The sequence below is a fragment of the Nomascus leucogenys genome, chromosome 23 (assembly GCF_006542625.1).
Source record: "Nomascus leucogenys isolate Asia chromosome 23, Asia_NLE_v1, whole genome shotgun sequence".
In the NCBI taxonomy this organism is placed as follows: Eukaryota; Metazoa; Chordata; class Mammalia; order Primates; family Hylobatidae; genus Nomascus; species Nomascus leucogenys.
Window position 1 is genome coordinate 3368976 of NC_044403.1, and position 24974 is coordinate 3393949.

Below are 24974 nucleotides of genomic sequence, written 5' to 3' on the forward strand. Positions count from 1 at the left end.
GCGCGGCCTACAAAAGCCACGCGCGGCGCGGTGGGCGGGCCTAGGCGCGAGCGGCGGAGTCGGCGGGGTCCCCGGCGCCGCAGAGGCCGCGGGCGAGAACCGGGAGGGGAGAGGGAGGAGACAGGAGGAGGAGACGCGAGTGCGGGGTGGCGCCGGTCCACCTCCGCAGCGCTCCTGCCTCCCCCCGGATTTGGAAGGCGGGCCCGGGCTGCGGCAGCGGCGGCCTCGGCTGCCTGGGGAGGTGAAGTCGAGCTGCGGCGGCCTGGGTCGGCGCGGCGGAGGGAGGTGGCTGACCCGGCGAGGGTGGGCAGGTCTGGGCAGCCGGCGCCACGGCGAGGTGGAGGGGCGGCTTGGCATCCCTGGGGCGGGGCGGGGGCTCCCGAGGACCGCGGCCAGTGCGTTTTCCCCAGGTCAGCCTCCCCCGGGGCCTTGCAGAAGTGGCTTCTGCGTCCCCGGGGCGGCTGTGGGAAGGGTGGGCGTCGGTGCCTGCAGGGCTCTCCGTGGCCGCTCGGGAGAGGTGCTTTTCGCTCAGGCTCCCCTGGAGACTTGAGGGGGTGCGCGCTGGCGTGCATGGGGCCTGTTCTGTCCTTGCTTTGGGGATGCTCCTAAGGGGGGAGAAAGGGATAACTCGGGTGCTTGGAGGTCGAGAGACGGATACGTAAGTGCGCAAGGGCCACTGATTAGGGCACGGGAAGGGCTCGCTAGAATGAGCTCTTAAACTGGTTGGGTGTAAGCGGTTTTGGGCTAGTCTAAACCAAACAACCGAGAATCAACGCGGGGTTCCTGCAGGTTGAGAGAGTACCTGTCTGCAAATGTCCAGTAGTGATGGATTGCCTTGTAGGCCCCAGAGCAATCGGGGAAGTTAGTATTCTTGTTCAGGAAGCTGCTGGTTCACTTAGAGCTATAAAAGAATGTTTTGAGTTTGGGATTTTCTTTCAAACGTTCAGGATTGAGGTTGGGGCTGGTGGTGAGGGACCATGTAAAGAGGTTTGAGTGGCTGCCTTAGGTCCCGGTGTGGAAAGCTTATTCTTTTGGTGTCATCACGTGGCCATGGGAATTATTTAGAATGTGATCTGCCCTCATGAGAAGAAAGGAGCTCTGAAGCCATTGCAGTTCTTCCTCCCTATGTGGAAAATCGAATTTCTGGAAACATCCTCTATACTGGAATTTTGCCTACGTAAAGGCTATCCTTATTGGCTAGCGACACTAATTATTTTAAAAGTAGGATGAAAGTACAAGTATCTGAAGCATCATTGGGTTTCGAGCTCACTTCCGTGGAAAAGTTTAAGGGAGTGGGCTAGACTTTCCAGGGAAGTTATTGCCTGGCTGTGTCCCTCTAGTCCTAATTTTATACTTAACTTTCCCCCACCTCCTTCAGCCTCATCTGTTTCAATGGTGCAACTCTCTTCATCCCCTTTTGGTTACCAGTCACCTTCAGGCCATTCAGAGGAGGAAAGAGAGGGGAATATGAAGTCAGCCAAGCCCCAAGTGAACCACAGTCAGCATGGGGAAAGCCAGCGGGCCTTGAGCCCCCTGCAGTCTACTCTGAGTTCTGCTGCGTCTCCTTCCCAAGCATATGAGACCTATATTGAAAATGGACTCATATGCCTTAAACACAAAATTAGAAACATCGAGAAAAAGAAGGTAACTTTTTTTCTTCCAGTCCTGTATATGCGTGATCTTAAAGATGAAGGAGCTGACATTTTTCTTTAAGAGCTCATAGATGTTCTTTACTAAAAATTTAACTAACCTTAGGTTTAGCTGCTTTAAACAAGCAGGCTTGTTGGAAATATTAAACATTTTCTGTTTCATTTGTCAAAACAACTGAATAAAAATATTCATAGTAAAATTATGCATGCTGCTGTTGAAATACTTTAAGAGCTAGCTATTTTAGGTCAGATTAATTCCTTATGTAGTATTAATGTTTCTTTTCATAGATGTGTTAATAGCTGATTTTTTAGCTTGTTTTCCTTGTGACTTTCTGCAGCAGTTGATATTGCAGTATAACTGCTGCAGTCGTTGGAAGGTTTAACCGTGGTAGAACTAGAAAATGTTTTACCACTTACTTTTGTGATGTTAGGTGAAGATTTAAGATTGCTAGGTGAAAGCGTGGTAGTCAGCCTTGTAAAGAGACCCAGGAGTTAATCCTAGCTACAGAAAATGCTGTTGTAAAGATCTGAATCCTTCTTCATTTCCTGAGTCATGTAGCCTGTGAAACAGACTGCACGTTGCTTTGCTATATTACGATTCTCTTCTGCTTTTGGACAGGTGAGGTTGAGTGACTATCTGGATCTATGTGCTCTTAAATACTTTTGTGCCAAGACCTAGTTAAACCTTAAAGTTGCTTTTAATGGAGGAGTGTGAAGAGACTTCTTAGAGTCTGGTTGACTCTATTTTTTTTTTTTTTTACCTAAGAAAGTAAAGAAGGGCAGGTTGCTAGTAGCTTCTCTGTAGCTCTCACCATTTATCTTTTTAATGCATGCAGTTGATCACAAGTGTGGTAAGGTGAGTGTGCCAGGTCAGCACAAATTCCCCGTCACTATGATAAATGGTCAAAGCAGGATCTATTGACGGAGCCTCCCTCAGGTGGAGGAACTACGTATATGTATACTTATGCTTTCTAGCTTACCTATAGTACCTTTTTAATTTTGAATACCTGATAGTACCAGTACTTTTGTTTCAACCTTCTGGGAAAGAATTTTTCCACAGGAGGAGCCTAAAAAATGCTTTTAGAATACCACAGTGGGTCCGGGTGCGGTGGCTCACACCTGTAATCCCTGGGATTTGGGAGGCCAAGGCAGGTGGATCACCTGAGGTCAGGAGTTTGAGACCAGCCTGGCCAACACGATGAAACCCTGTCTCTACTAAAAATACAGAAAGAATTATCCAGGCGTGGTGGGGGGTGCCTATAATCCCACCTACTCAGGAGGCTGAGGCAGGAGAATCGCTTGAACCCGAGAGGTGGAAGTTGCAGTGTGCCGAGATCGCGACACTGCACTCCCGCCTGGGCAACAGAGTGAGATTCCGTCTCAAAAAAAAAAAAAAAAAAAAATACCATAGTGGGTTTATGTCATTATTATGGGGCCAACAAATGCAATTTATTTTTCATAATTTCCTTAAGTATCAAATATAATATGAAAAATAACTTCAGGATGAGCTTACTCTAATGATAGAAATCTTTGTTTCTGTACTTCCAATAGGAGTTTCCTTTTAGGAAAATGCCACATAATTCAACAGGTAACTGAACTAATAGTTTAAGCATGAGATTAGAGTAGGACTTCTCAACCTCTACACCACTGACATTTTGTACAGGATAATTCTTTGTTGTAAAGGGCTGTCCTGTGCATTTTAAGATGTTTAGCAGCATCCCTGGCCTCTAACCACAAGATAACAGTAGCACTCTTCTTCCCCCTCCCAAGCTGTGATAACCAAAAATATCCCTAGATATTGCCAGGTATCTTTGGGGGACAAAATTGTCCCGTGTTGAGAAGCTACTGTGTTGGGGACATACGATTTACTAGGTAAGTAACCATGGGTTAAGTGGTCTAGTTTGTTATTAATAGAGTCATTAAGAGAAAATAGTTTTATTACTGCTTAGCTTTTGTAATTCCAGACTCGTGATTCTGTGTATTTTTTCTCCCCTGACTGGAACTCATCTACAGTTGCTGCATGCCTTATAGTAAAATGATAGTCTTGTAGATTGATAGCTTACTTCAAGGACTTTGTTTCCTGGAGACAAGATCTGGCATTTACTTTATTTGCTTCTGAATTTTCTATCAGACTATGGTAGATACAAGTTTCTCTTTTGTAGCTCAAACTGGAAGATTATAAGGATCGCCTGAAAAGTGGAGAGCAACTTAATCCAGACCAGTTGGTAAGTGGCTTATGATCTTTTAGTAAGACTTGCTGGTTTTCTTTTCTTAATAAAACTGTACATGGATTTAGTGAGACCAGAGTCTTTATAGTGCACACACACAGTTAAAATCCATAGTTTGTTCAAAAGTGTTTCAGAAGCCTTCATTGTTTGTGCCTGTTAGATCTCAGATACGACTTTTTTTTCTGTTGACTAGAAGATGGTATGCATGGGAGTGTAGACTGTTAAAACAGGAGTAAAGGTGTAGACTGTTACTAAGAGTTAACATACAGATTTAAATTAAACTTATGTGCCAGAGTGGACTGAAGGAGAAGAGAAGGGCATACTCTAACTTCCAGCTCTTCACTGGTATATTCTAAACCTGACATCTTTCTGCTCCAAAATGTGAAAGAGTATTTACTGTAGCTTACCTTAGTTTTCTCTAGCTGCCTCACCTTAATTCCTTTCATGCTCTCTTCCTACTTTTCTATGCTGGATTTTTGTGTCCCCTCTCAGGAGGCATGTTATCTGATAGATATCTGGCCTTAAAAAAAAAAAAAAAAAAAAAAAAAAACTTACTATAAACATTAGGCATTAGGCTACTTGATTTTTTCCATTGGTTAACTTGTCAATGATATACCTGGTAATTGCAAATTTTATGTACTTTGTGAAGCAGAGTTTTTGCAACGTGGAAAGAAAACAGTGCTTCGTGGATGTTTGCCATTTTGACTTGATCATGTTTCCTGACTAAGAAGGGACACATTTATTTGAAAATTATTTGATCTTGTTTGTGGGTCTTTTGTCTTTATGTTTTTCAACTAAAATTTTTGGCTATACATCATAGATACTGGCATTCAAGGACTTTTCCCATTCCATAGTGACTCCTCTTCACTGACCCAGAATTTTTGTGATGTAGTAAGTTATAATTTTGCTGAGACACATATTTGCATTGTGTGAGCTCTGCAAATGGTGCGCTCACTTAGCTGGGGAGAGGACTTAGCTGGATGTGCAGCATTTCAGCATGGCTTTGTTTTAAAGTCATGGTGTGTTCAATAACTCCTTTTTTTTTTGAGATGGAGTTTCGCTCTGTTGTCAATAACTCTTAAAGTGATAAAACTTCTTTGTGTGTAAATATTCTTGAACGAAGTGTCCTGTTAAGAGTTGTGTTCTTTATTTTTAAGAAACATCGGGGAGAGGGGGTTGGAGATTGATTGTTCCCATGGTAGCTCTCTAAGAAATGTTAAGGACATGCTATATTCATTGCCCCAGCCAGGCAAACTTCATTCTCAATATTTCATTACTGTCTTTATAGCCACATGTTGTTTCTATAATAAATGTATGAACTTTGATATCTGGAGTAATATGTTGACAACTGCCCAATTTATATTCCCAACAGATCAGTCCTCTGAACTCAATATTTCTGTGTCCAGTTGCCTATCTGACACTTCGTAATTTTTCCCTGCTCCCCAAAACCTGCTCCTCCTCTAATCTTAGCTATGTCAGTTGATGGCTTGATCAACTAGAAGGAGTTGCCAAAAATCTTGGAGAACTTATCTCCTTTCTCCTCATAGCTCACATCCAGCTCATCCGCAAGTCTGCTCACTTCTCCCTTTAAGGTAAATCAGGAAACTGACCATTTCTGCCGTCTTCATCCAGGCTATATAATCTTTCATCTGCATTACTTATTACAGTAGTAATTACTTCTGCCTCACAGGTTTTTCTGTTTCTGCTCTCTCCAAGTCTGTTCAGCATAGTAAATTCAGTGATCCTGTTCTGATGCAAGTCAAGATGGTTATTCCTCTGCTCAGAAGTCCCCATTTGTTTCCATCTGTTGGTAAAATGTCCTTACTGTGTCTACAAAGCCCTACAGAATATCCTTCCCACTTCCTTTGACATTTTGACTCCATTTCCTGCTCTTCTTTCCCTCGCTAGCTCCATTCTACCTACCCTAGCCTCCTTGCTGCTCCTCAGGCATCCCAGGCACACTTCTGCAGGGCTTTTCGCACATGATGTTCCTACTGCTCAGGATGCTCTTTTTCCAGATGTTTCAATGGCTCAATTCCCGACCTCCTTCAGCCTTGTATTTGAAGGTACCCACAATGAGATCTGTTCTCACCTCACTGTACCTCCACTTCCCCATTCACACTGCTTAGCTCCTTTCCTTGCTTAATTTTTCTTAATAGAAGTTAGCACTTCTCTGACAAGCTATGTTTTATCTTGTCTCTTTCCTACCCTTACAATGTAAGTTCTATGAAAGTAAGGATTTTGTCTGTTCATTGCTGTATTCCTAGTGCGTAGAATAGAGTATAACATGTAGTAGGTATATAAAATATTTATTACATGTAGACTTACTACATATAAAATGAATGTTAGGTCTTTAGATGTAACTAAGCACGTAGTTGGTGGTACTTTTGAGAAATCACACCTCATACATGCAATATGTAAGGTAGAAAATTTAGAAAATGCAAATAAGCCAGAAGGAAAAAAAAACAGAATCTTTAGAGAACTGTTACCAGTATAGGCATACCTCAGAGATATTATGAGTTCTGTTTCAGACCACCAAGATAAAGTGAAGATTGCAATAAAGCAAGTCACACAAATTTTTTGGTTTCCCAGTGCATGTAAAAGTTACGTTTGTCCTATACTGTAGTCTGTTAAGTGTGCAGTAGCACTGTGTCAAAAAGAAGGTACACACCTTGATTAAAAATTATTTTATTGTTAAAAAATGCTAATGATCATCTGAGCCTTCAGTGAATTGTAATCTTTTCACTGGCTGAGGAGGGTCTTGCCTCAGTGTTGATTACTGCTGACAGATGAGGGTGGTGGTTGCTGAAGGTTGGAGTGGCTGTGGCAATTTCTTAAAATAAGACAACAGTGAAATTAGCCACGTTGATGGACTCTTTCTTTCATGAAAGATGTCTCTGTAGTATGTGATGCTGTTAGATAGGATTTTACCCACAGTAGGACTTTTTTCAAAATTGGAGTCAGTCTTTCGAACCCTGCTGCTGCTTTATCAATTATAAGTTTATGTAAAATTCTAAAGGTTTTGTTGTCATTTCAACAATGTTCATAGTATCTTTACCAGTAGAGTCTATCTCAAGAAATCACTTTCTTTGCTTATTCATAAGAAGCAACTCATCTATTAAAAGTTTATCCTGAGATTGCGGCAATTAGTCATATCTTCAGGCTCTACTTCTAGTTCTCTTGCTATGTTCACCACATCTGCAGTTACTTCCTCTGCTAAAGTTCTGAACCCCCTCAGAGTCATCCATTAGTGTTAGAGTCAGCTTTTCCCAAACTCCTGTTCATGTTGATATTTTGACATCCTCCCATGAATCGCAAATGTTCTTAATGACATCTAGAATGTAGGGAATCTTTTCCAGAAACTTTTCAATTTACTTTGCCCAGATCTATTAGACAAATCACTGTCTATGGCAGCTATAGCCTTATCAAAATGTGTTTCTTTTCTTTTTTTTTTTTTTTGAGACGGAGTTTCGCTCCTGTTGTCCAGGCTGGAGTACAATGGCGTGATCTCGGCTCACCACAACCTCCACCTCCTAGGTTCAAGCGATTCTCCTGCCTCAGCCTCCTGAGTAGCTAGGATCACAGGCATGTGCCACCATGCCTGGCTAATTTTGTGTTTTTAGTAGAGATGGGGTTTCTCCATGTTGGGCTGGTCTCGAACTCTCAACCTCAGGTGATCTGCCTGCCTCGGTCTCCCAAAGTGCTGGGATTACAGGCGTGAGCCACCGTGCCTGGCCAAATGTATTTCTTAAGAAGACATGAAAGTCAAAATTACTCCTTGATCCATGGGCTGCAGAATGTGTGTTACGTTATCAGGCATGAAAACATCATTGATTTGTATATTTCTGTCGCAGCTCTTGGGTGACAAGGTGCATTGTCAATGAGCAGTAATATTTTGAAAGAAATCTTTTTTTTCTGAGCAATAGGTCTCAACAGTGGGATTAAAATATTCAGTAAACTGTGCTGTAAGAAGGTGTGCTATCATCCAGGCTTTGTTACTTTGTTTATAAAGCACAGAGTAGATTTAGCATAAGTCTTAAGGGTCCTAGGATTTTCAGAATTATAAATGAGTATTGGCCTTAAATTAAAGTCATCAGCTGCATTAGACCCTAATAAGAAAGTCAGCATGTCTTTTGAAGCTTTGAAGTCAGGCATTGACTTCTCATCTCTAGTTATGGGAGTCCTAGATGGCACCTTCTTCCAATAGGAGACTCTTGTGTCTACATTGAAAATCTGTTGTTTAGTGTAGCCAGCTTCGTCAATTATCTTAGCTAGATTTTCTGGCTAACTTGATGCAGCTTCTACACTAGCACTTGTTGATTCATCTTGTACTTCTATGTGATGGAGATGACTTCTTTCCTTAAACCTCATGAACCAGCTTCTGCTAGCTCCCAACTTTTCTTCTGCAGCTTCGTCAGTCTCTCAGCCTTCACAGAATAAAAGAGAGTTAGGGTCTTGTTCTAGACTAGGTTTTGACTTAAGGAAATACCACTCAAATCTTGTGCACGTCAGCAGTAGCATTTGATTTCTTATTATTCATGCATTCACTGGAGTAGCACTTTCACCCCACACAAGCTCAACCTCTTCCACTATCAACATCTCTCATCAGAGAAATAACGTTTTTTACTTTCTATGAATCTACGTTGACACATCATCATCACCCAAAGTTCGTAGTTTAGAGTTTACATTAGGGTTCACTCTTGGTGCTGTACATTCTGTGGTTTTTGTTGGTGTGTGTTTGTTTTTAAGAGACAAGGTCTCTCTCTTACCAGGCTGGAGTGCAATGGCACAATCTCATAGCTCACTGCAGCCTTGAACTCTTGGGCTCAAGTGATCCTCTTAGCCTCTGAGTAGCTGAGATTACAGGCATGAGTCACAGCACCCAGCTCTATGGGTTTTGTTAAATGCAAATGTATCCACCGTTGTAATATCATACAGAATAGTTTCACTGCCCTAAAAATTCTCTGTTCTCCATCTACTCATTCACCAATTCTTTTGTTGTTGTTTTTAATATTGTGGCAGTGTTTCTACTATACATGGTCTTTAAAGTTTGGTTGAATTATTGTGTGAGAAACTATCTGTGCCTGGTTCTCTTTGAGGTGGGAGCTCTTTGAAAATATTCTCTATGTTTTTCTTTGGAAATTGATTTTGTTTAGATTTCTTTTGGCATCAGTTTTTTAAAACTTCATTGAAAATCACCTATTTCATTCAGTTTTTAAAATTTATTTGCATAGATTAGGGCCAAATAGTTTTTAATAAAAGTTTAATACAGCTTGTTTCTGTTGTTACTTTATAATTTTGTGTGGTTTTATTTCCTTAGTTTACTCTTAAATTATCTAGGGGTGTATTCCACCCCCCCACCCAAAATCAGCTTTTGGACTTACTTTATTCCACTTTTTAAAAATTTTTCTGCCTTTTTGTTTTTTGGTTATTTGCTTTTTCTAATTGTGAAAATTTTCTAAAATTTCTTGAAGACTGAATTTTCCTTCAAGCACTGGTTCAGTTGTATTTGATTTGATACTGTGTTTTCAATATTATTTGTGATGTTTTATAATTTTAGTTTGATTTTCTTCTTTAACCCAATAGGTACTTATAATAATGTAAATAAAACTTGTAATGTTCTATATGGCTCTTGCAGCCTCTTTGAAGTAGTAACTCTTAAGGAATCTGTCAAGGCTGAGCTACATAAGGTTTATGTTAAATTGGTAACGTACGTTTCTCTTTTCAAATAGTAAAAAGAATGTCTAATGAAGTTATTTTTGGAGTCACTTTAATTTGTAATAATTTAATGTAACTTTATAATTTAAATGACTTAAATTGTTACATTTATAACTTTAGTATGTTTGGTTCAGATCTGGATTTGAAATAAAGAGATGAGATTGAAGTGAATTCTCAAGCAATAGGCAAGGGGAACTTGATGCCTTTGGTTCTGCCAAAGTTTTTGTTGTTAAGGAATTAGAATTTGGTACCCATTTTTTGCTGCTGAACTGTGATCCTGTGTTATATTTAATACATCTATAGTAAACTCAATAAATAATATAGAATCTTCCCTCTTTTGTAATTCCACTGCTATTGGCCTAGTCAAGGCAAGCCACCTAAACTTTACATATGCTTCCTAGTTGATATCCTTGTCTTGAGATCTTACCTTCAGTTCACCAGTCCTGTTGTCTGTGGTGTCCTTTGCTTAAAACAGCTCTCAATGTATGATTTCTTTCAAAAGTTTTAAATTGTTCAGAATCTTGAGCATATCTAATGCTCTCTAAGATCATCTGAACTATCTTTTATTCATTCAACAAAATATATTAAGTATCTACTCTAGGAGGTACTGTACTTAATATTAGGGTTATAATACCTAAGGGACAAATGTAATCATTACCACATGGAGTCTATAATGTGGTGGAGAATAAGCAAATACAGTATATGATGGATTTTAAGAAGTTGAAGTACAGGATGATAAGGGATTGTAATGCAGGATCAATCCTAAGAAAGGAAGAACTTTAGTTAAGACCTAAAATATGAGGCTGGGTGCAGTGGCTTACGCCTGTAATCCCAGCACTTTGGGAGGCCGAGGCAGGCGGATCACAATGTCAGGAGATCGAGACCATCCTGGCTAACATGGTGAAACCCTCTCTCTACTAAAAATACAAAAAATTAGCCGGGCGTGGTGGCGGGCACATGTAGTCCCAGCTACTCAGGAGGCTGAGGCTGGAGAATGCCGTGAACCCAGGAGGCGGAGCTTGCAGTGAGCCGAGATCGTACCCACTGCACTCCAGCCTGAGTGACAGAGTGAGACTCTGTCTCAAAAAAAAAAAAAAAAAAAAAAAGACCTAAAATATGAATGAGACTTAGCCAGTGAAAGGAGGGAGGGAGGAAGAAGAACAGAAGGCTAGGCAGATGCTTGCATGTGTAAAGGCTCTAAGAAGGAACAGATTTTTGGTTTTTTTACAAAGAGCCTTTTTCAAAAACTGGAAAGAAGGTCACGTGGATGGGTGATGAAGCTGGAGGGGGTAGGTCTTTGTATACTATTTGATAATTACTTTTTTCCAAAGGCATCAGAAATTGTACAGATACGTTTAAGCAGGGAACAACTACAGATTTTTAGTTAAAAAAAATCACCTTGATTGCAGTGTGAAGTATGGTTTGGAGATGGTGTATGGATGTAAGGAAATTAGAAAAGGGTTGCCTGTAGTCTAGGTGAATGATTATGGGAGCCCTACCAAGGTAGTGGCAGAGGGACTTGAATCAAGTAGCTGGATTTGAGAGGTAAAATCATCATGGCTTGGTAACTGGATACAGGAGTAGAGGGTAGAGCTGAGAGTGGTTTCAGGTTTCTCGCTTGAACAGTGGATGGATGGCAAAACCATTTATTAAACGTGGGGCCACTGGGGCAGAAGGAGGTTTGGGAGGATGGAGTAGGATATAAAGAGCTCAATTTTGTACTATTGATTTTAATGTGCCTGGGAGACATCAGTGTCTGGTACCAGGTGTTTAGGTAAATGGGTCTGGAGCATGGAGAAGTTTAGCCGATAGAAGTATCACCTGTATGACCGCTACTTGAAACCATTAGAGGAGATAAGACTGTCTTGGGTGAGAGTATAGAAAGCAGAATAGAGAAACCTAGGACAGAATCCTGAGGAACTCTGACATTTAATGTTTGGACAATAATGGCTAAAAATGCAGTGTGCCTATGAGGGTCAGGCATCATTCTGAGTGCTTTATACATATGCAGTCATTTAAATTGTACAGCATCTTTGTGAGGTAGGTTCTATTACTCCTATTTTACAGGTGCTAAAAGCAGGTGAGAGAAGCTAATGGAAAAATTGCTAGTAAATAAGCAGCTGGAGAAATGGGAGAAAAATGGAAGTTTAGTGTTAGGAAAAACAAGAAATGTCTGTAGAGCAGGAGTGTGCCTTTTTGTTGAAGGCTGCTGCTAAGTCAACCAAAATGAGAGCTATAAAAGATCCATAGCTTTAAAGGATGACATCGACAATTGGTAACTTCAGCTAAAACAGTTCTGGTGGGATGGCAGAAACGGAATCCGGGTTGATGAGGTCTGAAGAGCTGGAGACTGAAAACACGTTTGAATTTGTGTAAGGCTGGAGGGAAGTAGTTGTCACAGAAGAATTAATTTTTCTTGTTCAGATTGGGGATGACATGAACTTGTAAAATGCTGATTTAAGCATCAATAGAGAGGGAGCAGCTCTTTGTTAGAAGACATTAAAGAGGGAATCCTAAAGTAAAGTTTTGTATGAAGGCACAATTCCATAGGATCCAGGGCACAGGTAGAAGCGGGGGCAGGGTGGCGGGATACCTTATTCACTTAGTAAAGAAAGGAAAAATGAAAGGATAGGTCTACATTAGATGATGGAAAGTTGAGGTAGTTCCCAGCTGATGCTGTTTTTCTTGAGTCAAAGTTAATACCATTTGGGAGTAGATATGGAGGAGTATTTCTTTATAGTTTTACATCCCTCTGAGGACTGTATATCCTGGTAATGTTATCCGCTCATTCTTGTTTCTGTAGCAGGACGATCTCTATACCTTTTTATTATAAAATATATGGCTGAAACAATGTATTCCATGTAAGTTATAACACATAATAAAGCAAGCACCAGAACCCGACTCTCAACTCACGTAGTCTGTTTCCAACAGTGTTGAGGCTCCCTTCTCGTGTGGTACTTTCTCCTTCCTGTAACCGTGACCCTGAAGTTTTCTCTTGCTTTTAAGAGCATCTTTTTTTTTTTTTTTTTTGCTGCCCTGTTAGAGTTGCTTTTTTTTGTACCTAATAGTAAGTGGTATCATGCTATATATTCTGCAGTTTGCTTTTTTCACTCATTATATTTAGTATTTTTATATCAATACAAGTGCCTGTATTTTATTTGGTTCTCTCTACTTAGTTTTAGTCTGTAAATAGATGGATGCTTGAGGTTTTGGGGTTTTTTTGTCACTATGAAGAATTTTACTTTGAGGAATCTTTTAGGTGTTACTGAGAATCAGGAGTAAGATTTTTTTTCAGGGTACGTATCATTAGGCTGTAGGACATGCTCATGATCAACTTCATAGGTAAAAATACTGAACTGTTTTCCAAAATTATTGTACCAATTTATACTAATACTGGTATTATTACATAGGAGTTCATATTGTTCTGTACCTTTATAAAGACTTAATATCAGTCTATTTTTTGCAACACTATTGAGGTATGATGTACCTAACACAAAGTAAACCCATTCTAAGCATACATTTGTTTATAGTAAATTTGTAGAGTTATCGAACTGTTAGCACAGTCTCATTTTAGAGTATTCCTATCATCCCCCCGAAGTTCTCTTTTGTGCTCTGATTTACTTTCTATCTTTAAAAATTTGTCTTTTCTGGACATTCCGCATAAAATAGTCTTCTGCATCTGGCTTCTTTTACTTAGCATAATATTTTTGAGGTTTATCCATGCTATAGCGTGTATCAGTATTTCATTTGTTTCTATTGCTGACTAGTATTCCATTGTATGGGTGTACCACATTTTGTTTATCCACTTACCAGTTGCTGGATATTTGGATTGTTTTCATTTTGGGCCATTATGCTGCTGTATACATATATGTACAAGTCTTTATGTGGACATGTTTTCGTTTCTTTTGGGTGGATACCTTGGAGTGTAATACTTCACTATTTTAATTACTGAGGCTTTATAATATGTATTTATCTGGTTGCGCAGGTTCTCCACCTTGTTCTGTTTCAGATTGGTCCTTTCTCTTTCCACATAGATTTGAGTTAAAGTCCCATGAAATGCCCCCCTCTTTTCTGTCAATGTAGTTCATCTGGGAAATATTTAAAAAAAAGTTTTGTTCCTTTAAATTTCCTGTAGGACATTGCATATTGTTTGTTATAATATTTATTTTTGTGTGTTGCAGGTAATTATTCTAAATCTTTCTACCATATTATAATGTCTCGAAGTTGCTTGTTCATCTGTTTGATACCCACCATGCTATTTGTGTAATATGTTTGAGTAGTGAATGAATATTAACAGAGAAATCCCATTGGCTCAGTGCTATTAAAACCAACAGGCCTTTCTGATCTCAGACTTTATAGGGTAAAATTAGGACTCATATTTCTAATACAAAAATTGAATTTCTGGCATTAGAATTGAATTTTTAAATGCAACTTAATATAACTGGTATTAATACTCTTTCTCCTTTTTCTTTAGGAAAGTACTTTTTTTGTGTATGTATAGTAAATAGCTATAAGGTCTTAAATCTCTTCTACTGTGTTTAAGAAACACTTATTTTCACATATTTATACTTAAACAGTCACAAAATTGATGTTTTCTTATCCTGTTTGGTAGGAAGCAGTAGAGAAATATGAAGAAGTGGTACATAATTTGGAATTTGCCAAGGAGCTTCAGAAAACCTTTTCTGGGTTGAGCCTAGATGTGAGTATGTTTTCTTTGCTTTTCCTGAGACTGGTTTTAACCACTGATCTTGGAGAAAATGTCAGTGTGTCAGTGTCTAGTAATGGTGCTTGGTTATTATTCTTCTAATTTCTGCTGATATTTTATTGTGATAGAGGGTTGAGGATAACTTGGAGAACTAGTTTTTTCAGATTTCTGTAGTCTCAAGGGAGAACACAAATGGCATCTGAATATGAGGCATTGTGAATAAAGCATTAGTTATCTAATGTATGTTATTTAATTGTCAAATTATAGAAATCATTGAGTAAGGCAATCAAACTTTTGATAAGGTATATTTATTAAAGATATTTTAGAATATAGGCTTGTAAATTTATATAAGATAGGCTTTTTTCACATTATTTAACATATGAGACAACAGAGTTGGTAGTCTTGAAAGCATGAAAATTATTAATGGGAAAATAAATGACTCATGTTAAATAGAGTTAAATCTGGCCTCACTGCTTGTTAGGTTCTCTATGTTGGCAGTTCAGACTTTTATCTCTGACAAATTTAATCAGTAATACGAAGTCTTAAACACTTCTCAGTGAAGTATTCTTTACTTTTTCAAATCTCAGCATTAGAAGGTCCTTTAAAGATCATGTTCCAACAATTGCGGAAATTTTTAAATACATTCATTCCTGGAGTGGAGAGCATGCCTCATAAGATAATATCTTCTATTTTTTTTGGATGTTTTTATTAAAAATTTATATATATATTTTTATTATGTTTCAGAGACAAGGTCTCGCTCTCTCACCCAGCCTGGAGTGCAGTGGTGTGATCATAGTTCACTGCAGGCTTATAATCCTGGGCTGAAGGGATCTTCCTGCCTTGGCCTCCCGAAATGCTGGGATTACAGGTGTGAGCAATCGCCCTGGCCTGTTTTTCTTTATAGTGAACTAAAATTCTCTTCTCCATTCCTCTGGAATCAAAAAAATTCTTCTAGGCTGGAGACATTTACCATCTTAATTCTTGGTTAAGAAGGATTACAAATATGGTTAGAAGTATACTTTTATGATATTTAAAATTTTCTGTCTTCTGTCTTTACTCAGAGTTACCCAGTAACAATTTAGTTTTTCATTTAGGCCTATATTTTTCTAATATATGGTATTCTTTTCTTCTTTTTAGATTAAAAACGTGTAAAAAATGCCTACCTTGTGCCAGGCACCTATGCAGTTCCTCTTGATTTTTACAATAGTCTGGGAAGTTGGTCTAAATAGTCCCATTTTACACATCAGGAATCTGAGACTCAGAGCAAAAGTAACTTATTCTTTTTCTTTTTTTGAGACGGGAGTCTCACCCTGTTGCCCAGGCTGGAGTGCAATGGTGCGATTTTGGCTCACTGCAAGCTCCGCCTCCCGGGTTCACGCGATTCTTCTGCCTCAGCCTCCCAAATAGCTGGGATTACATGCGTGACTTATTCTTCTTTTTAAGAAAACTTTTATTTTAGGTTTAGGGGTGTATGTGCAGGTTTGTTATAAAGGTGAACTCATGTCATGGGGATTTGTTGTATAGATTATTTTGTCACCCAGTACTAAGCCTTGTACCTAATAGTTATTTTTTCTCATCCTATCCCTCCTCTTAACCTCCACCCTTAAGTGGCTCCAGTGTGTGTTGTTCCCCTCTGTATGTCCCTGTGTTCTCATTATTTAGCCCCCACTTATACGTGAGAACATGTGGTATTTGGTTTCTATTTCTGTGTTTGTGAAGGATAATGGCCTCCAACTCCATCCATGTTCCTGCAAAGGACAAGATCTTGTTCTTTTTTATGGCTGCATGGTATTCCATGGTATATATGTGCCACGTTTTCTTTATCTAGTCTATCATTGATGGGCATTTAGATTGATTCCATGTCGTTGCTATTGTGAATAGTGCTATAATGAACATACGCATGCCTGTGTCTTTATGGTAGAATGATTTATATTCCTTTGGATATATACCCAGTGATGGGATTGTTGGGTCAGATGGTGGTTCTGGTTTTAGCTCTTTGAGGAATTGCCACACTGCTTTCCGCAATGATTGAACTAATTTACACTCATCAACAGTGTGTAAGCATTCCCTTTTCTCTGCAACCTTGCCAGCATTTTTCAGTTTTTGATTTTTTAATAATAACCATTCTGACTGGTGTGAGATGGCTTCTCATTGTGGTTTTCATTTGCATTTTTCTAATGATCAGTGATGTTGAGCTTTTTATCATATGCTTTTTGGCCACATATATGTCTTCTTTTGAAAAGTGTCTATTTATGTCCTTTGCTTATTTTTTAATGTTTACTTTTCTTGTAAATTTATTTAACTTCCTTATAGATACTGGATATTAGCTCTTTGTCAGATGCATAGTTTGCAAAGGTTTTCTCCCGTTCTGTAGGTTGTCTGTTTACTCTGTTGATGATTTCTTTTGCTGTATAAAAGCTCTTAAGTTTAATTAGATCTAACTTGTCAGTTTTTGCTTTTGTTGTGATTACTTTTGGCATATTTGTTATGAAATCTTTGCCAGTTCCTATATTCAGAATGGTATTTCCTAGGTTATCTTACAGGGTTTTTATAGTTTCGAGTTTTACATTTAAGTAAAAGGAACGTATTCAAAGTCATATGGCCAGTAAGTGGTAGAGCCAAGATATGGCCCTAGGTACCTTTTCCCTATACCATGAATATAGTGTCTTACCTGTTTTTTTTTTCTTTGCCGCTGTAGTCTAGAGGTAGCTCCCAACTCACCAAATTTTGTTAATATCCATGAAATTATTTTTAGTTGCCTGTGTTTGAGATTTACTTTCATTTTAGGTGACATGATAAAGTACTTTGGAGGTTGCCTTACTGAATCAAGACCCTGAAAGGTGCTTGGCAGTACTTTTGAGGTTTTTTTTTTTCCCCCCTGGTAATTTTTAGGCTCCTCTTTTAAGTTTTTCTTTTGTCAGACATGTTCTATGATAGCCAGTTTTGCAGCTTGTGGAACATTTTGTTTTTTCCCTTCAAAGTAAATTTGGAAGTCCTTCTTTTCGACCTTGTCACATTCTGCTTTGTCCTCATGAGCTCTATCTCCTGGTAGGGATTCATCATTCTGAGTCTGGATTAAGAAAACCAATTTTATTGGCCGGGTGCGGTGGCTCACGCCTGTAATCCCAGCACTTTGGGAGGCCAAGGTGGGCGGATCATGAGGTCAGGAGATCCAGACCATCCTGGCTAAGAAGGTGAAACCCTGTCTCTACTAAAAATACAAAAAATTAGCCGGGCGTGGTGGCGGGCGCCTATAGTCCCAGCTACTCAGGAGGCTGAGACAGGAGAATGGCATGAACCCGGGAGACGGAGCTTGCAGTGGGCCGAGATTGTGCCACTGCACTCCAGGCTGGGTGACAGAGTGAGACTATGTCTCAAAAAAAAGAAAACCAATTTTATCATTCAGTACTACTGATTGAGAGTGGTTTCCTTTCCAAACTGGTCCTCAACTGGAAAAAGAGAACAATGTAACCCACCTTTCTAATTTTCATCTAAAGAAGGAGAAATTGGCTCTTGTCCATGGCTTTTCATGACACCTGATCATGATCTGGGAGACTTTCCTGATACTTGCTTTTATTCAACAAAAATTTGAGGCCCTGGTATTTGTCAGACTCTGTGCTGGGCATTAGTGAATATTGGTGAACAGTAGATGTAGTCCCTGTCATCATAGATGCAGATAAATAAAAAATAGCCAGGGATGGTGGCTTACGTCTGTAACCCTAGCCCTTTGGGAGGAGGATGGAGGATTGCTTGAGTTCAGGAGTTCAAGACCAGCCTGGACAACATAGACCTCATCTCTATTAAAAAAAAAAAAAAATAAGCCCGGCATGGTGGCACGTACCTGTGGTTCCAGCTATTCAGGAGGCTGAGGTGGGAGGATCACTTGAGCACAAGAGGTCGAAGCTGCAGTGAACCTTGATTGTGCCACTGCACCCCAGCCTGGATGGCATAATGATACTCTGTCTCAAAAACAAACAAAAAACCCAAAAATACTTTGATACGGGAAGTTCAAGGTGGCATGAGCCCATATGACCACCCAGTCCTACCTTGGGAGACTGGCCAAATCTGAGATAATCATGTGGTATAATTGTCTGAAGATGCCCTGTGAATCAGTTGCGTTTCCCTATACCATGAGAAACTCCAGTGTTTTGGAGAGCTAGGAGTGCCACCTCCGTCCTCTTTTCTTCTCTCAAGCAAGATGAGAGAATCCTATAGTTTTGGTAAGTGTTATTGATGCAGTCTATACTGAGGTCTTGGAAGAAGCCTTACTGAGCCTTTCCCATCTGAGAAAATGTGCTTGCCCATGCAACCTTCAACCAGTCTATTTCTCATTCTCAAAATTTTATCTTCACTTACTATCTTTCTGTCCCTAGCAGTAGCACAAATCATATTTATTAAGTTGCTTCCACATCCCCTAGGAAGGGATTATGCCACAGTGAATCTTTTACATGAGGTTTTCCCCTCTAATTTTAATGTTAGGATTTATGAACATCTCTTTTACATAATTTAAAATATCAATGCTATATCAAAGTACTTTGACCCATCTATAGGAAAAATCTTAGTTGTTTTTTTTTTTTTTTGTATTTTAATCTTCAAACCTTGTGAAACATCCAATATGACGGAAACGTTACAATCAGAAAAACTATGGAGGGAAAAGACCTTTTAGGTTTCTTAATGGAAAGAGATAGTACTTTTTAGTTAAATGGCAAGTCCTTTCTGGGACCCATGAATATTACGTCAGACTTTAAGGTATTATAGTTCTAAGCTTTAGAGTAGATCTAGGGCTGCTCAGTCTATATACACAAATTTTTGGAGGGGAAACCTTTTTTTTTTTTGGGACAGGATCTCACTCTGTTGCCTAGTCTGGAGTGTAGTGGCACTGTCACCGCTCACTGTACCCTTGACCTCCCGGGCTCAAGCAACCTGTCTACCACAGCCTCCTGAGTAGCTGGGACTATAGACACACACCACCATGCCCAGCTAATTTTTGTATTTTTTGTAGAGATGGGGTTTTGCCATGTTGCCCAGGCTGGTCTTGAATTCCTGGGGTCAAATGATTCACCCTCCTCGACCTCCCAAAGGGCTGGGATTACAGGTGTGTATCACTGTGCCTGGCCTGAGGGAAAACTTAAGCTCCATTTATTTTCTGTATCTGTTTTGTCAGCTAAATATTGGAGGATATAGCTCCGTCCAGACTGACAGGGCAAATTATTATTTTAAAAATTTTAATTTTACTTCTGAAACAAAATAACGTTTGCTGTGGCTGGTTTTTGGCATTACACTTGGAAGACATTTTATGTCTGTTAGCTTTTCAATCCCTTATGCTTTAGCCAGTCTTCTTTGGTTCATTGAAAACTGACCATTTTAGTTCAAATATTTTTTCCCCTGGAATATGAAATTTAAAAAAATCCTAAAAGATCCAAAAAGGACTGATACACATACATTAGAAAGAGTAAAATGAATATGGACATCGATGATTGGTACTTCGCTACTCATCATGGTGATATTAGCGGTACTAGACATATCCTGGATTTGGGAGTCAGATATTTGACCCCTTTGGCTCCGGTTAACTGAGACAAACCAGTTTATTACTCAGTGACTTCTTTAGCTCAAGAAGGAGACAGACTAAACTGGTGGTTTGACAGTCATGAGATTTATCATCTAATCTCAGCTATTTGGGTTTAGACTGTAGAACACGTATTGCTAATATGGGATGGTAGAGAATTGTTACCCTTAATTAGCCATTTGTTTTAACAGCTACTAAAAGCGCAGAAGAAGGCCCAGAGAAGGGAGCACATGCTAAAACTTGAGGCTGAGAAGAAAAAGCTTCGAACTATACTTCAAGTTCAGTATGTATTGCAGAACTTGACCCAGGAACATGTACAAAAAGACTTCAGAGGGGGTTTGAATGGTGCAGTGTATTTGCCTTCAAAAGAACTTGACTACCTCATTAAGTTTTCAAAACTGACCTGCCCTGAAAGAAATGAAAGTCTGAGGTAAGCTAATGAAAAGATTTTCCTGAAATGAAACACTTGACACTTTAGCTTTTTAGGGGTGTGTGTGTGTGTGTGTGAGAGAGAGAGAGAGAGAGAGTGTGTGTGTGTGTGTGTGAGAGAGAGAGAGAGAGAGAGAGTGTGTGTGTGTGTGTGTGTGTGTGTTAGAGAGGGGGAGATAGAAATTAAGAAAGTATTACTTTGATTCAATATGGAAACCTTGGCTGGCCCAGAGTCTGACAGGGTTGACGGATTGTCTGGAAGGAAAGTGAGTGTGAATGGTCTCATTAACATGCTTCTTCATTGTAATACTGATTTAAAAAAAAAAATGAGGTCTGAGCATCAAGTTTTAATCCTGTACAAGTATAATATTATATCTATTTCTAAAACTTTTAAAGTAATTTCCTCAGAGTTGCCTTCTTACTCCTGCTATACTTAAGTAGAGGTAAATAATATTTAACTTGGCTGGTGTCATTAAACTTTCAAAGTAACAATTATTTGGTGTTCTTATTATGCTGTGAATAACTAGTGATAAGTACATTTAATAGTTTAAAATACAAAACCTGCAAATTGGGGCTGTCTGATTTTTTTTTCCCTCACAGTAATCCATTGCTCTTTTTGTTTTGATGGAGTAAATCAGCTAGGGGACACATGCTGTGCTCTTGCTTTGTTAGATGCAGGCTATTCCAGCTTCGTGTTTGTTAGCCCTACTAAAGTAGAGTCAGATTTCAACGGTTACCAGAAATCAGTCTCTGATCAGAAAGAAGCCTAATAGAACTCTTAATTGCCTATATATAGCCATATATTTTTTAATTCTCATGCTGATAGTCTACTCCATCATCATCATCTATACATTGCTTCCTTCACTTTTGTGGGTTCAGGGAATGTAGCTTCATTTTAATATATGAAATGTAAGCCAAACGTAATTTGTTAAATAAGCTGCTTTCTTTAAAGTCAAATGCAGCTCTTAATATTTCCATTTCACTGTTCTTTTATGTAGGGCATACACCTGAACTAATGATACTGCATTGGCAGCTTTAAACTCTTTTTGGTCTATTGTTTAATAGTTTTATTTGGTAAAATCCATATTTTAGTTGTTTTAAGGAAAAATTCTTACATTTGAAATCCTTAAGCAGGCATTTAGTCATCTTGTATACATTTCAATTTTTTTGTTTCCAAAGAGCAAAAAGACAATTAACATTTGAATGTCTTGTCTGTTAATGGGTTATATTGCATAAATTGTGCTGCTCCATATATATGTACTTCTAAAGCCACTTTGTTCTGCTGCTGCTTTTCCTTGTCAGCGTTGAAGACCAGATGGAGCAGTCATCCTTGTACTTTTGGGACCTTTTGGAAGGTAGTGAGAAAGCAGTGGTAGGAACGACATGTGAGTTTTCTCTACTCTGGACTTATGCAGTAAATACTAAACTATGTCTAGAAGTTTAGTATGATATTGAGGGTCTAAACTGTGTCAGTCCATCAGAACTTACATGTCTGACAATACTATATTCATTGGGAGAATGATCCCTTTGTTTAGTTCTGTTAAAAGCAGCTATTGTATAACCCTAGTCACTAAAATGGAATTCAGGGAGAGTTTTGAAGTGGCAAGTCAATATGATTTGGAAATAGAGCGAAGTACTGGCTTCAACACTAGCTTGATCATTTTGGGGTTCAGTTTTCTATTCTGTTTGGTAGTACCTGTTCTATTTAAGAATCTTAAATTCATACATTGTTAATATCAAGGCTTATCTACCAGATCAGCCTAAGAATATATGAATGGTTTTATAGTCTATTGAAACATTGTTGTCTATTGATCTGGAAGTGGTCTGTGGAAAGAGAGTTCTTTTGGCTTGCCAAATAGACTTTGGCCAAATGACCAAATACAAATGATTGGACGTGAAGTACATAGCTTTGTGTACTAGCTTAGAGTAATGAAAACTCGCTAGAAGGTAGTAAATATTTTTGTTACCAGTGATTGCTTCCTTTTTAAAAAAATATCGAAGTGTCTATAACTATCTTAAGATTTCTAAGTTTGTTCAAGCTTAAATCAAAATTAAAAATTTATTTCTTGGTTAGAATGCAAAATGAGTTTAGAAAATAGTTTGGCAGTATTTGAATAAAATGAAGCATACACTTATAACACTAAGCAATTAGTCTTCTAGCTAAGATAAATGAAGACGTGTTCATATAAGTACTTGTACATGAATGTTCATATTAGCTTTATTCAGCTGATAAATTGATAAAATGTGGTATACCCATACAGTGGAATCTACTCACCAATAAAAAAGGGACGGAACTATTGATACATGTAACAACATGGATGAATCTCAAAATAATTATGCTGAGTGAAAGAAGCCAGACATAAAATGAGTACATATTGTATGATTTCATTTATATGAAATTCTAGAAAAGACATAATGGGATGATAGTGGGTTATTGGTTTTCAGGGGGTCAGGGGAGGACGATTAATTGCAAAAGGGGTAGTAAGGAATTTTTTGGGTTGATGAAAATCGTCTATATCATGATTCTGGTGGTAACACAACTAAATATCCGTTAAAACTGTACAGTTAAGATAGGAGAATTTTGCCTGTAAATTATATCTGAAAGCTGATTTTTTTTAAAAAGACAAAATCTGTCATAGTACTCCTATGAAAGGAATAATAGACTCAAAATCTATGTCATAGTACTGTGAAAGGAATAATAGACTCAGATGAAGTACGGAAACTCTGCTTAGTTTGGGATTATGTTTTTAATGGATTTTTAAAATAAAATGACTTTAGACCTATTTGTAGTGTAGTGACTTCAGCATCATATTAAGGTTTTTCTTGATCATCAAATGGTTAGGTGGTAGGAATGACAAACAGCATAACTCGAGTAAAATCTTAATGATGGAATTTTGTAGTTTAAAAATACTTCAGAGTTTGTAAAAGATAGGGTTTTCTAAAATAGATTAATAATATTAGTAATCTAATAGAGATTGTCCAATATAGGATTTTCTAACCCAATCTTTTTGAGGAACTGACTTTTACTTCTCTAAAGCCGTAATTAGTTGGGGAAGATAGAATGGTTGCTAGTTGTGATGTCTTGGGAGCAGATAGGAAAAATGACTTATTTCTCATCTCAGGGAATAGATGTGTGCTTTTGTGACATATTTGATTAGGGTCTCTGATTTTTAGTCATTTTTCAAATGGTGGAAATGGAGGTCCAGAGAAACTTAAGTGACTTGCTGAACTTTTGAGATTCTGATCTCATTAAAATTCATATTGATTCAGCATAAAATAAAGATGGACTGCATATTTACTTTTCATGGTACTGACAAGTTCTCCAGTCAGTACCATGAAAATGTAAACTGTTGTAAACTATTGTAACGATGTACTATGTACATCAATGTAAACTATTGTAACAATGTACTACAACTAGGATAAAATTAGGATTTCTATTCCCAGTAATTTTCAGTTAGGTCATGTGACAACTAAGTCTTAATCACTCTTTCTTAGACAAACACTTGAAAGATCTACTGTCTAAATTGCTGAACTCAGGCTATTTTGAAAGTATCCCAGTTCCCAAAAATGCCAAGGAAAAGGAAGTACCACTGGAGGAAGAAATGCTAATACAATCAGAGAAAAAAACACAATTATCGAAGACTGAATCTGTCAAAGAGTCAGGTTTGTTGTGACCTCTGAAAATCCTTATAGTGGTTGCATTTTTTAATACCCCAAATGAGTCACATATTGTGCAGTGATTGCCTTATTTTAATTTGTTAGGTTCTACATGCATGGAAATCTTTACTTACTGCAGGATAAACCTAGGTTTATAAAACATCTCTAGGCTTTATCACCATGATTTACTGAGTGAACCTTATTGAAATATTAGTTTGTACTTTGTCCCAAAAGAATACATTGGTTAAAAGGAGGCATTTATGGAATTTGAATAAACCTCTCTGTTAAACGGCTAGTAGGATAATTCTATTTAAAATTGTTTACAATGGAAGTTGTAGTAGAAACCAGTACTGTAGTAGAATGAGGATGTAATTAACCTAAGGTGCAAATACCGATTCAGGCGAAAAAAGTGCTAAAGTCAGTAAAGAAAATATACTTTTAAAATTACCATTTGCCTGGGGAAGAAATATTTTGAGCAAATGGCACTTCTGCTTTTGTTTGCCGAAGCTGGATTTATTAAAGAAATATCTCTTCTAAGGAGGTAGTCCAGGCAGGGTTCTGGTAGCCATAAGCAAGAGTCAAACCATTTCCCATGTTTATTTCCCCTTAGTTCTTAATACTAAGTGCAGTGCTTAAGTATCTCCACTCTCTTATCCCCTCCTAACGTTAAACTGGCTTGTAAGAGGTTTTTAAGGGCTCTATGTCAAGCTGAGATGACCAGTTTTTACCCCATGGGACATGAGCTATAATGCTAACTTGAAAAAAGCTGTGTTTTAGGATAAGAAGAAATAGTCTTATTTTCAATCAGATACCAGTTTTAAACTGAAACTTGACTTTTGTAAAGTGTCTTACATAAGGAGAGCTACTGGTTTGAACTAGCCTCAGACCACATGCTTTGGACTAACAAGCAATAGAATTCCTCTTGCCATCAATATACTTGATTGTATTACCCTTTTTCTGTTACGAGTCTTCTGAAATATGTTGCTAGAATGAATTATAGTTGTAATCTGTCTAAAAACTTA

At 38.4% G+C, this 24974-nt stretch overlaps 1 protein-coding gene across 8 annotated transcripts in view; it reads left to right on the top strand.

The window, feature by feature from the left end:
* The first annotated feature begins 46 nt into the window (after positions 1-46).
* CAPRIN2 (caprin family member 2) overlaps positions 47-24974 on the top strand; it is a 45597-nt gene continuing 20669 nt past the window's right edge. For 4 of the 8 annotated variants that reach the window (XM_030804543.1, XM_030804548.1, XM_030804546.1 and 1 more), the window contains exons 1-6: positions 471-1644; positions 3812-3874; positions 14208-14294; positions 20058-20296; positions 21598-21680; positions 23791-23958. In XM_030804543.1, coding sequence (XP_030660403.1) covers positions 1393-1644; positions 3812-3874; positions 14208-14294; positions 20058-20296; positions 21598-21680; positions 23791-23958 — 892 coding nt within the window. In that variant the 5' untranslated portion in view covers positions 471-1392. Of the gene's footprint in view, positions 286-470; positions 1645-3811; positions 3875-14207; positions 14295-20057; positions 20297-21597; positions 21681-23790; positions 23959-24974 lie in introns of those variants that run through there. The other 4 variants (XM_030804544.1, XM_030804542.1, XM_030804545.1 and 1 more) reach the window with 4 other exon arrangements.